General features: G+C 38.8%; 1 protein-coding gene across 2 annotated transcripts in view; it reads right to left on the bottom strand.

The window, feature by feature from the left end:
• Positions 1-13861, bottom strand: part of LOC134347940 (E3 ubiquitin-protein ligase DZIP3-like) — a 106747-nt gene that overhangs the window by 29738 nt on the left and 63148 nt on the right. For both annotated transcript variants that reach the window (XM_063050606.1, XM_063050605.1), the window contains 7 exons: positions 10687-10743; positions 9300-9355; positions 7556-7826; positions 4537-4659; positions 4244-4362; positions 2769-2837; positions 521-617 (listed from right to left, as the gene is read on the bottom strand). In XM_063050606.1, coding sequence (XP_062906676.1) covers positions 521-617; positions 2769-2837; positions 4244-4362; positions 4537-4659; positions 7556-7826; positions 9300-9355; positions 10687-10743 — 792 coding nt within the window. The remainder of the gene's footprint in view (positions 1-520; positions 618-2768; positions 2838-4243; positions 4363-4536; positions 4660-7555; positions 7827-9299; positions 9356-10686; positions 10744-13861) is intronic.

Here is a 13861-nt window from a genome sequence, read left to right as displayed (position 1 = left end):
ATACTGGGTGATTCAATAGGTTGTGCTCTAGAGTATTGATTTTGAATTTATTTTAGCATAATTTTCAAATATGAGTGGTACAAAAAGGTCCTTAATTAAGCTAATGAAGAATGTGCTCAATATTTCAATTCTGTTATTCTCATTTTGAATGGTTTTAAATTCTGCTAACTAATTTGATGCTAGTCTTTAAATCAATAAATTGTCTTTTCAATTGTGGTTGGTCATTTTGTTTCTCAAGTAAAAATGGGTTTAACTTGAACTTTGAAAATTTTCTGTAAATTAAAACATGCTATTTCTGATTAAAGTTATCAGCACACAAAATAGATGCATGTTTTCCATGAGACTGGATATATTTTCTTCCCCCAGTCAGTCAAAATTTCTACAATATCTTTCAAATAAACAAGACAATATTAATGCATGGACTGTATTACCATAGGATTTACCATATATATGTACTTTGAACCTTTGCAAATATGAAAGTTTGAGTGCATCTAACAAGTTTTTGTTACTCATAGATTACCTCAGCAGCAACAGCTCGCTTTGTTGCCTCTACCAACTTCACAATGTTCTTTGCAGTTACGTCCTCGAGTTTAGCTTTATCCTTATTCCACAGCATCCTGCCATAGGATTAGTAACAGACTCATATCACAAACTGAACCAATGTTCTGTGTAAACTTTAACAATTTTGTAGTATGAGGATTCATCAAATGCAGTTAGTTTTACTTAGGCTTGGTAAAAACGATTTTTCAGCAAGCAAATGTTGCTAAGTGCAGATTTTATCTCGACCTTTCAAACTAATCAGCACCTCCACAAAATGCAGGCCAATGCAACAGCAGAGCTTTGCTGCATGCAGAGGGCTGGGCCACGATAAACTGCTTGGCCAGAATCACAGTGTTAGTGTGTCCAAAAAAGAGACACTCAGTATTTCCTGGTGTAGCGATGAGGAAGAGACCTCTCCGCTGATGCAGACAAGGCTTTCTATCTCACCCAGTACTGAGGATAAGAATCGCCAAGGTCCAGCAACGGGAACATCCATTATACTTTCCATATCTCCCTCAAACCCTGTCTTCCAGTATATCAGTGGTTGAAGCAGGTAGACTATTTAGCTTTAAAATAGACAGAATGAAACTTGCAGCTTCCACTGATAAACTGAATTCTCCAAATCCTATAATGTTGGATAATTCTAAGTATTCAGATTTTTAAAAACTAAACACTTTTTCTGTTAAATTTATTTAAAAAAATCGAATTCTGCCAAGCCTGATTTGGGGAGCTCACACAAAAAGTTAAACAGTGCACGGAAGCATTAGTCACCAACACTGAAACAGTTATGAGGTCTTTTCACCCACTAAAACATTCTCAGTTCATATGTACATCGGTGATAATTACTAGCATCGGGTTTCAATACACCTCAGCTATGCCTGGCCAGGCCTCGCAACTTTCCTGATGAAAAGTTTGGGTCAAGTCACACTCAAGGTTCCAGTTTGTTGGTTGGTTCTCAGTAGTCAAGAAATTACTGTTAAATTCTGGGGAAGATGTTGTTCTTTTTCAAACTATCAACTTGTCCTCAACATAATATCAGTGATTTTCAGTGATTTATGAGAGGACCTCTCCAGTTGCTGGGTGCTGACCATCAGGTAACATCTGACATTCGGCACCCTATAGCTGTTTCAGCGTCTTTGGCAAGTTGCTTTTCCCCTGCAGTCCAAGTAACAAGACTTTACCTTCCATATGTATTCATATACTAGGAGGAGACAGCCCTTCAACCAAGAAGTTGACTTGAAATCATTATCACAAATGTTAAGCTTAAGCAGTCTATGACAGGCACCTAAAATCAGAAATAAGACCTCAATGTTGGTGGACCAGCTCTGTGTTGCCAGTAGTAGATAGTATCGTTATACTTCAAAATGAATATTAAGTAACAGCTATAATAGTTGGCATTTTATTCTGTAGCTTTTAGATTATAGTTTCATGTGACTCAATGGTCCACGTGGCAAGGCTGTATTGAGGTGAGGATCTGTAATGCAGGAAGTAGCCACCCAAGAATCAGGCACTTTGTTGATAATAATTACTGATGTTTGTTCATTTCAGGTAAAGTTTCATTAACATTAAAGTTTGTGCTTCTGTCGAACTCAGCCCAAAATTAGATGAGTATGATATTGATCATTTGATGAATATTTTTTATTTTGGATATTGAAATGTAGCTTGAGATGCTACATTGAACCACCAGTAACGGATTCTCATAGACTGGGTGCTGATAAACTTGAACACCTGAGCATTCACACTGTCAATAAAACAACTACATACTTTATTTTAAATATTTTTAATTACCTAGTATTATTAAAAGGTATTTTAGCTCAACATATCGATGGCCAATAACAAAGCAAATCCCTGCCCAAATAATTCAGAAAAATGAAACATTCAGATGCTTTGGCAGTGTTGACAGCCAAATTGGTGATGATGTTGTGGATGGTCCTGTCATAACAGGGGGCGTTGCAGCCAACTTCTCTCAGCAGTTTCCTATCCATAGGGCTGCACAAGGCAAGTTATTATTTTATATATAGGCCAGTGGTGACCATTTGTATTCATCACTGAATACAAATTATAAGCCTTTTACTTCATCTTTCTGAGAACATTTGAGACGCTAATCCTTTACGTTAATATTTGAGACAAATTGTCTCTAGACTGATCCTTTGCTTTCATAGCCTATTAGATCTGAGTATCTGTTAATCAAACATTGTTCTGAACCTGTGATTTATTGGAGAACATACCTCTCATTTGCATATTGTGTGGTAACCTTCTTTATCTCGTCTTCTTTCCTTTGAAGTTGTCGCTTTAATCTAAGGGCAAAAGTACAGTTGTTTGTAAAGCAAAGCACAATCTAATTTCTTAGACTTGTGATACATAAACAAACTAAAATGCCAAATTATCCACATATCAACATTTTCTGTCCCCAACTACAGAGATTTTTAACTTTGAAATAAAGCATCTTGGTTGCATTAAATTAACAAAAGTGATACAGTTTGCTCAGTCAGAAACAAAAATCCCAAAACTTTTGCCTTTACCTCCTGGACTATTAAGGACAGCATACTATTGAGAATTTAACCAACTGCAAACTCCCCCTCTTCATATGCCAACAGAAGTTGGAAATACGTCACAACACTGTAAGAAAGCTGTTAACAAATGCACTGCAGTGGGTCAGGATTCTGGCACACCACCCATCTTCTCAATGGTAATTAATGACGTGTATTATATCGACACACACTCACAATTCAAAAATAATTCCTTCCCCTGTACCATCAGATTTCTGAAGTCCATAAAGCCACGAACACTACCTCATTATTCCTCTATTTGTGCACTGTTTATTTATTTTGTGATTTATAATAATTTTATGCCTTTGTACTGCTGCCACAGAAGAATAAATTTGATATCACATAAGGTAGTAATAATAAACTTAATTCTGATTCTAAGGAGTTTAATCCAAGCAAATGTGAGCTATTATACCATGGAGGCCTAACGAAGAGGCAAGAATAGAGTTAATGGCAGGACCCTTAACAGCACTGATGTGCAAAGGGACCTTAGGGTCCAAGTCCATGAAAGTGGTCACACAAGTAGATAGGATAGTAATGGCAACGTATGGCACGCTTGCCTTTATTGTCTGAGGCATTGAGAACAAGAGAGGTATTGCAGCTATGCAAAACTTTGGTAAGGTCACAACTGGAGTACTGTGTGCAATTCTTATCACCCCTTTACAGGAAGGTGATAAAGCTTTGGAGAGGGTACAGAAGAGGGATACTAGGATGCTGCCTAGATGAGAGGTTATGACCCATAAGACAAGATTGGACAAACTTGGGTTGTCTTATCTGAAGTGTCGGAAGCCAAGAGGAGACCTGATAAAACTATTAGAGGTATAGATACGGTAGACAATTTGAAGCTTTTTCCTGGCTTTGCATTTAAGAATTGGGGATGGGGGGGAGAGAAAACGTTTTGTTTAAAAAAGAAAGACGGTGGCAGGTGCCAGGAATGTGCTGCCAGTGGCAACAGATACAATAAAGGTATTTACAAGGCGGTTAGACGCTGGAATATGCAGGACATGTAGGGATTTGGATCAAACACAGGCAGAGAAGAATTAGCATAATTTGGCATCATCTACAGGCCCTGATATTGTGGACCAAAGGGCCTGTTCCTGTATGATTATTAGAGATTTGAACCTGAATGTACATTGCACTTGTAAATATAGGCATACTGGGTTATTTCCTGATGATAATGTTCTTGCTGTTTTGAAATCAGGCTTTCTGCATCAATTCTCCGTCGTTGCTCTTTCTTGAATTGAATCATCAAAAGTTCTGAGTTTTTCTTAAGAACCTGAAAAAAATTAAAGTATTTACAAATCATTATCAAAATAAAATTTTGTGTATTGAAGCCTGAAACTTAACTTTGCAAACTGCAACCATTGAAAATACCCATATTACACCAAAAGACTAAGGTCACATTACACTAGGGTTTACTATGATTTAAAGGTAATTTTTAAACACTTACTTTGTTTTCAGTTTCAAGATCAATCAATTTCTGCCTGAATTCAGAATCTCCTTTGCTATTTTGACAAACGTACTCCCGTGCTTTGATGGCTCCATCAGCTTCCAATGGGGAAGAATACAAATCCTATGAAGAAAATCAAACATCAAACCATCAAGGATTTTTACTGTACTGAAATATTTGACTCCATTACTGTCCTTTGGTAGTTCAGAACATAACACCACACTGTCCATTCAGAACAAATATTCTCGCCAAAAGGGCTAAAATCCTTAGTAGACAGTGATCCAGCTTTGTATGCAATTTGCTTGCCCTCGTTATTTAAAGGCTTTTCTAAATGTGCCAAAAGCAGTGATGTTCCATAGCTCAAAAAGTTAAAACTGATCCAGGGTTGAAAATACCTTTGCACTTGCTCCAAGGCTTTGGCATCTTTTTTTTAAATTGTGGACAGAATTAAGCTATATTTTAGCAGAGGCTTAACGAATGTGATAGGTTCTTGTCTCAGTAAGTGCAATTCCACGCACTGGTGCTTTATTTCAGAACCACCTCAACCTGTTCTGCCACTTGCCCTATAACCCCTTTAAATGTACCACTTAGTTCATACTGCCTCGCCTTTTACTTATTGTAGTTGAACTTCATTTGCTCTGTATCTGTCATTTCACTAGTTTATAACTGGCTGAGACCATTGACCACCCTATCACACTTCTATCATTCGTAAACACTTATATTATGGCCTGTATTTTCCAAGTTTGGGTCATTAATATACATCAAAAAGAGCAGTTCTATTAATGACACCAGAGAAATATTGCTTGGAACCATGGAGTCTGAAAACATCCCTATTCTGTTCCTTGGTCAATATCATATCCAAACAATCATTCTCCCTTCAATCTGATGGGTTTTAATTTTGTTATCACCATTTATGTGGAACTTTTACAGTGGCCCTTTGAAAGTCAATATACACAAGTTTCTCTATTACTTGAATAAAGGATTTAGTAATTATATTTTTAATAAATTCATACTAACCTTCATTTATCAGTCCACATTTTTTAAAATGATTTTGTAATTGCTTAATTATCTTTTCCCTGTTTTAAACAGAAGTGCCCAACTTCTGCCACCAAACCCACACCCAGGAAAAATTGATTATGGACATTTCTGGAGCCTTTCTAATGTCTCTCAGTTTCTTAGGTTACAGCAGGTTATTTCTGAGTGCCTTTGATCTATCCACTCTAATTTCATCCTGCTTTAACCTTGTTCTCTTTCACTTGGGCAAATGCAAAGTGCATATTTCATTCAACAGTCATGTCGCTGCCTCCACCTCCACGAAGTCTTTTCATACTCTCCATCGACCCATTCTTCCAGAGTTTGTTCTGATTTATACCCTTTATGTGCCGCGTTAGGTCCAAGCTTTTCAATAATTATATCTGGCCCAAGAGATTCAGTTGCTAGAAGAGAACTTAATTAATATTATTTTTGAAAGCACAGTTGAAAATAATCTATTGCTGCATTTAGATACTGTAACTATTTTTATAAAAATATAGAACCAACACTATTATTTGCACAGTTTTTCAAGGGACTGTAAAAGTCAAAGGTGTTTCTCATCACTTGAACCTAACAGCTTACTAAACCATACATTCAGATGATTGGGCTGGACAACTTAGTTGGAAACAGAATGAATGGCTGTGATATCTCCATAAGGCAATAGGACATAGAAGCAGATTTAGGGCATTTGGATCGAAACTGCTCTGCTGATCAATCATGGTTGATTATTTTCCCTCTCACCTCCAGTATCCTGCCTTCTTCCCGTAACCATTGGCAACAAGGGATTCCCAACCTGGGTTCGTGGACCCATCAGTTAATGGTTGGGGACCATGGCATAAAAAAAGTTGGGGACCCTTGATGGGTGCCCTTACTAAGCAATAACCTATCAGCCCCCGCTTTAAATACACCCATTACCGTCCTCCTCAGCCTTCTGAGGCAATGAATTCCACAGATTCAACACTCCCTGGCTAAAGAAATTCTTCCTCATCTCTGTTCTAAAGGGACGCCTTGTATTCTGAGGTTGTGCCCTCTGATCCTAGACTCTGCCACTATTGGGAACATCCTCTCATATCCACTCTACCTATGCCTTTCAATATTCCATAGATGTCTATCGAAGTTTCCATATTTATGAGCCTGAAGCTACATTCTCTGGGTAACAATACCTGCAGCCAGAGAGTTTTCAAACTTCCCAGTTGTGCATCAAATATCTCTTGTGGTTCGTATAAATGAGGTTTATTGTTTTACTCATCAGCTGCACTGAAGAACAAACCAAGGGATCTTTTACAGTGGGTCTTTGATAATTTGCAGCACTGTCAAAATTTAAAGGCAAAGATTCTAAGGCCTCGTATGACTTTAAGATACGTTGAAGGGGTATGGGGAAAGAACGTTTGACTTTACTAGTTGATAAGACTTCGCAATATCTTACAACATCATTGGGCAAGCAGTCTGAGGTAGTTGTAAGAGTGTGAGGTTGTCCGAGTGTTCCAAACAGTAGTGAAGATTGACAAGTCCACTGTAGGTACTTCAGATCTGTACCAGTATGCATTATTTAGCTATTCACCGATGTCTGAAGAGCTGATGTAATAATTTCCAGTCACAGTTGCTAGGTTCAGGTCCAGCCTACATGTTTCAACTCATCATGGATAGTTAAAAGGCAAATATTTCATTTTGAGGTAAAGACCCGAATGGGTCCAGTCACGTACTACCATGAAAGGACGTATTTAGGATAAAGTTAGCATCTCAGTCATCGAAGCAGAAAGCAATGATTGACATTTTCATAGAACCATAAAATGTTTACAGAATTGGTTCCTGAAATGAATATTTTCTGTTCCTACTCTACCCAAGGTTTTCACATTCTTCCTGTAAAAAATAACCAGAACTGAACAGTTGCAACGAATACAAATACTCAGAAGCAAAGTTGATTTCAATTTATTTTATTTATACAATAGTACTTCTGGGGGGAAAAAAAAAGGAAATTCAAACTTACTACATTGGAATCTTTGATGATGAAATCAATGTCATCCAGTTCTCCGTCACTCTGATAGGTCAGATCAGGCAAATCAGCTGATTGGTTAACTTCATGACTTGTAAAAAGGGGTGCAGTATGACTGCCATCAGTTGCAGTGTGCAAAACCGATAACGAAGAGTCTGGGGGAATGGCTCCAAATGTAGAAACGTTACAGATGGTATTTGCCATAAGCTCACTTCCCTCATTCTTATTTGATTGGTTTTCTTGCACAGGAATTGACAGCACCTCACTGTTACAGAAATAAATGCTCAATTAAACATGTGACTAAAATTAGTATGCAGCATAGAGATAATTGTGAAGTTTCCTTGAATTTGCCAAGGACTAAACTTTACAGAAGCTTTACTAAAATCATTCAAACTGGCAAATATGATTATCAGAAGAATCAAAGGCTCATAATTATGTACTTTGTACTGTAGACCCTGAAGTTTCAGATGGGTTATCTAAATGTCCTAACATATATTGTAGATAAAGACATTGTGCTCTTCTTTACTTCCAGTCTTTGCAAAGTAAATGTAAGCACAGGTGCCAGAAGAGTGAATGAATAAGAAATGGCAAACTGGAATCTCTCTTGCAATGTTCAGTGCATTATGTTTTGTTTTACAGAAAGATTCTGAAATGACTATATCTGCATACACCCCTGATAACATGAGTATGGAAATTCTCTAACTTCTTTTCTCCCAACACAAGTTTAATATTGCATAGCTTCTATAATCGCAGTGAATCTTTTCCAAATACTGAAGACTGGATTATTAATACCTCGAGATGTGCAAAAATACCCCAGATTTTACAACCCAAATTCCAAAACATGCAGGATGCACATAAGACTAAGGCGTTCAAAACTTGCTGCAAGATTGGTTCATCCTTGGTCAATCCAACAAAATGTTTGCAACAAGTAATGAATGATAAATTATTCAGATAGTACAGCCAGGAAGAACTGAAGAACTCATGAACCCATATTTAACTACTCTTGCAAATGCTAAGTTTACCACCTCCAGTCTCCCACAGTTCTACAATGAACCACTTTTTTGTCTCCCCACATCTGTTCCGGTGCTCATGAGATCTCTGCACCCTGAGACCAGCACAGGAAACTTGAAATGCTCAAAAAATAAGATACAGATCTACAAACTAAGGAGTGTTTAGAAGCTTTGCCATATATTTCAATTTGACATGCTCACTGCAAGTTCACAAATGTATTCCCTTAGATTTCTATACATATAGCTTTATAATACATTAGCAAATGTTAGTCCTTAGCAACTTAGACTAATGCATGAATAGGCATGGATAAAAGCAGGATACACAAGTGAAGCAATTATTGGAAATGAGATTAAGGTATAATATTAACAGGTCTAAGTACGTTTCTATCCCATGGCATAGAAGCTGAAAATGAAGCTGCTCATTCAATGATGCAACAACTAGTGCAGATGGTGGAGGTCCCAGCTCCCGGTTTGATCCTTACACACACCACCTCCCCCTATGCTGTGTGTGTGTGTTCAATTTGCACTTTCTCCTGGTGCATTTCTTTCCAACCACATCCCAGGGACATGAAGACTGGCAAGATAATTTTCCTGAGTGTGGCAGAACTGGGTGGAGGAATAAAATGTGACGTATAGGAATAGTCTCAGCGTATGTTTGATGGTCAGTACAGGTAGTCTGTGGATCAAGGGACCTGCAAATAAGTTTTGTTTATAGAAAAAGAACTTACTATCTTTTAGGAACTGCAACTTGCGTTGTTTGATGATCGTCCTCAGTATCTATATCCTGGAAACAGAAAATTATTTCAGGAAATTTCATGTGAATCTGATGCCTGGTAAATTTTCTCTTATTTTCCATCAAAGTAGTATGACATCTTTAATAAAATTCAGTGACCTAAGTTGATAACGTTGCATCCTTGGGCTTCTTTCTATCCGACCAGTAGCAGTTTAAGCAAGTGCATTTAATTATTTTGCACGTACTTGTGCTTCTGATTAATTATTGCATTGCCATGTGCTTCACACCACTTAATTATAGGTGACTTTCCAGAATTGCTTCATAGTTCCTGTATTCTGTCCATTATTGGTTTATCTTTTGCTACTGCTGTTTCAGATCACAAGGTGCACTGCTAACGTACATGATTGTATGACTATGCACATATCAAACGTCACCATCTATAGCACTGTGCTAGTCTTTGGCACATATGCATAGCTATGACTTTTGCACAGTACGGTTATGTATTGCACTGTACTGTTGCTGCTGCAAAGAAAAACAAATTTTATCACAAATTGAGTGATGGTAAGCCTGATTCTGATATGGGTCTCCATTATGGACTGAGAGTGGAAAGGAGCCATCATGGTTGGGAAAAGGGGAAAGGAGAGACTTCCTGTAATGATCAATAAACCAATTGTTTGGAATCAAGTAACCTTGCCTAGTGTCTCAGGACTGAGCACGTCTATAGCCTAACAACTATGTTACTTTATTAATTGCTATTAGTTTTAAACAATACCAAAAATCACTATTTGGTTTCAAATAATTCCAAAAACTTAACGCTTGGACTCTAGGTGAACCTGGCTAGATCCCTGAATCAAGATATGCTTGATGCTGGAACCGAGGGTCTTGGCCCAAAACATCATCTCTGTGTGTGTTACTCTGTTCCAGACCATACATTCTGAAATTTCAGAATCCATTGTGGTTTTTCACAATTTATCAGGCTGATATTACACATCTCAGTATTTGTCTGTCTCAGCACATCCTCACCAGTTTGCTCTGTGCTCAGGGCCAGCTCACGGTGCGATGTCTACTTTCTCACATTGATGCTAACCAGATGTTGATCGTGAGATTCTGCCTCACTGTTTACTGTATTCTATGTCTCACTGCAATGGATTTCTCAGTAAAATTAATTCAGTCTGAGAAATTATTGGAAATAATTGGCAGAACATGCAGTGAGCTTCTCTCTACACAGATAGGGCTTTACACAAGCATTCCCAGCACAACTAAATGCCCTTGCATCAGCAGCTAACGTAACGATATTTATAATTGATTGGGATTTTGAATTTTTGATTAAAAAATGTATTTCTTTTGGGCCCCCAAATCAGTATACTGTAACATTAGCTTACTTTTTTACTTTTAGACTTTTTCTTTTTCTTCTTAGACTTTGTTTTGGCTTTCAGCATCTGCAATGAAAAGAAAATAAACCTTTTAAATGTAATTTTAATATTAATTAGAATTGAATATAATTTTAATATTTACCAGAATTATGAAGGACCTAGATTTGTGATCAATCAGAAAAACAGGGACTAATTAGGTAGAGTCGGGGTGGTTTTGTGTAGGGGAATCCCTGCTTCGCACATCTCTAAGAAAACAGATGAAGGCCAGGCAGTAGACATTGTATAGATGGGCTGAAGAAAACTTCTGGCAACAAAGGGCATTTGGGGTGGAAGGTGAAATTGGATAAAAACTTGGCTTGGTGAGTAGAGGCAGAGGGCAGCAGTGGCAGTCTCGTTTTTCTGATTGGAAATCTGTGAGCACAGAGATGCAACTGGTTATAGAAAATGCAAAGTTGCACTTTCTGCACTTGTGTCAAGAAATGTGAGTTGAAAAGAAATAAACGCCACAGTAGCACAGCGGTTCACCTGGTATTATTACAGGTCGAGGTGTCGCAGTTCCTAATTAAATTCTGGAGTCCAATGTAAGGAGTTTTGCACATCCTCCCCAGGTGCGTGTGGGTTTCCTCCCACAGTCGAAAGACATACCAGTTAGTAGGTCAATAGGTTATTGTAAATTGTAATGTGATTAGGCCAGGGTTAACTTGGTTGAATGCCGGGTAGTGCGGCATGTTGGGCTGAGAGGGCCTGTTCTGTGCTGTATCTCTAAATAAATGAAAAACCTTTCTCCACATGAATATCCAGTGAATTTCATTCTGTATCTCAGGTTTTTCTATGGTGATTGGTGAATTCTGTAAGGGTGAATTTCCCATAAGACTGTAGCACAGGGAAAACCTGTAGAGAAAGACTGTGGTCTGATTAGTATGAAGACTGGTGGAATTGTAGATAGTGAGGCCGTTTGCTTAAAGATACATATGGATTATATAGTAGATTAGTAAGTCTGCTGACAGCATGAAGACTGATGGAATTGTTGATAGTGAGGGCCGTGTGCTTAAAGATACATATGGATTATGCAGTAGATTAGCTGGAAATCAATCCAAAATTGGAGGGTGGTGCAAAGTTAAGATGGCGCTAAACGACCACTCCTTTGCTTGCATCTTTGGAAACGGCTCCATTTCTATCTTTGATATCTCCTTTTTCCCTTTTCAAGGTTCTTTGGAAGGCCCTGCCCTGGAGTTACACGTTGACTTCAGTTCTTCGCGGAAATGGGACTCACTCTCAGGGCCTCACAACCGGCTGCTTTTTGATATGCCAATGATACAGCCTGGAAGAGTAGCGTGCCTTCAGGGTGCCGGATTTTTGTGGCTCTGGAGACGGGCTGATTCAAGGCCGGTGTCCCCGGTTGAAGTGTTGCGGGAGAACAAAGAACATCGGGAGCTATGTGTCTCGAGCTAACGCTCGGGGCACAGAACTGGGAAAAAGCGACGCAACTGAATTTTAACATCATAAATCAGCGAGTTGTTTGTTATGTCTCCCCTCTCGCTGTGAAACAGAGACAACTCTTTTTCCCTTATTCGGGGGAGAGAGAGAGAGCCTCTCGAATTATGTTGAATTACTGTATGAACAAGTAGTCTTTGGGGTACTGCAAGTCTGTGTCTTTAGTGATGCTTTGCTGCACGCTTGAGTGTTCGGCAGATGGCGCTGATGCTTTTTGCTGGTGGGGGGGATTGCTGACTTGCTGCTGCTTATGCGTGGGAAGGGGGAGCTTTGGGGTTCTAACATTTAACTGTCATTCATTCTTATGGGCACTCCTCTGTTTTCGTGGATGTTTGTGAAGAAAAAGAATTTTAGGATGCATGTTGTATACATTTCTCTGACATTAAATGAACCTATTGAGTTGAGAGGTAGTGTATTATGGTAAACCTGCTGAGGATGCAACCACTATTGGCAGAATTTCAGATGGTGACGAAAAGGCGTAGAGGATCAAGATATACCTGCCAGTAGAGTGGTATCGCAGCAACAACCTAGCAAGATCAAAGAGTTGATTGTGGACTTCAGGAAAGGTAGGATGAAGAAGAGTATTTCCAATTGAAATACTACAGCAATCAGATGCAGCTGTTGCAATATTGATGAGGCTCTGTCAGCTGATCTGGAAGACAATGCCATAGCCAAGTGAATGGAGGAAATCAATGTTTTTACCAATATTGAAGAAAGGTGGTCCAATGGAGTTTGGAAATTATCATACAATTGCCCTCATTCCTCACACCAGCAGGATTTACTAAAGATCATTTAGAAAAGACTTCATATTTATTTAGAGCAGGAGCTTCCAAAAGTGCAAGCAGGTTTCATGAAAGAAGGGGGGAAGAAGAGACATTGCAGATGTGAGATGGATTCTCAAGAAGACAAAAGAATACCAGAAGGACATCTATATGTGCTTGATTGACTACAGCAAGGCCTTTGCATCGATCATGACACATTAAGACACGTGGCTGTACCAGAATACTTGACCGTTGTGCGCAATCTTTACATCAATTAAGAAGCAGCAGTGCGAATGGAACGAGGAGAAACAGAATGTTCGGCATCCGTGAAGGGGTACAACAAGGCTGCATTCTCTCCCCCACCTGTTTAGTTTGTACACCAAACAAATCTTCAAAGAAGCAGGCGTATACGAGGGGTGAGAATTGGTGGCAGAATCATCAGTAATCTTCGTTACGCTGATGACATGACAATACTGGCTGCAAACGAAGAAGACCTGAAGCAACTGCTAACCAACATCAAGGAACTTAGTTTTAAGATGGGCCTGCACCTTAACCTGGAGAAGACTAACATTATGACTACTGGCAGCACTCCCAGTTTTAATTTCGATGGAGAGGAAATTAAGGTGATTTACAGTTTCAGCTTACTTGGATCAATAATTAAAACCGAAGAGGTCAGCAGTCAAGAAATCCAGCAAAGAATCACCCTAGAGCAGCCATGAAGGATCTAGAGAAGAGCCTCAGAAACAGGAATCTACCCCTACATACAGAGATTCGACTTGTGCAGGCGATGGTGTTGTCAACGACATTATGTGGATGTGAAAGTCACACGGTAAAGCAGGATAGGAAGCTTACTGACGCCTTTGCTGGAGAAAAATGCTATACATCTCAAGGACTTCTCAGAGAACAAACGAATCATCAAGGAGATCAAA

The sequence above is a fragment of the Mobula hypostoma genome, chromosome 6, assembly GCF_963921235.1.
Source record: "Mobula hypostoma chromosome 6, sMobHyp1.1, whole genome shotgun sequence".
NCBI lineage: Eukaryota > Metazoa > Chordata > Chondrichthyes > Myliobatiformes > Myliobatidae > Mobula > Mobula hypostoma.
Note: the sequence above shows the minus strand (reverse complement) of the source record. Positions and strands in the feature narration are given on the sequence as shown.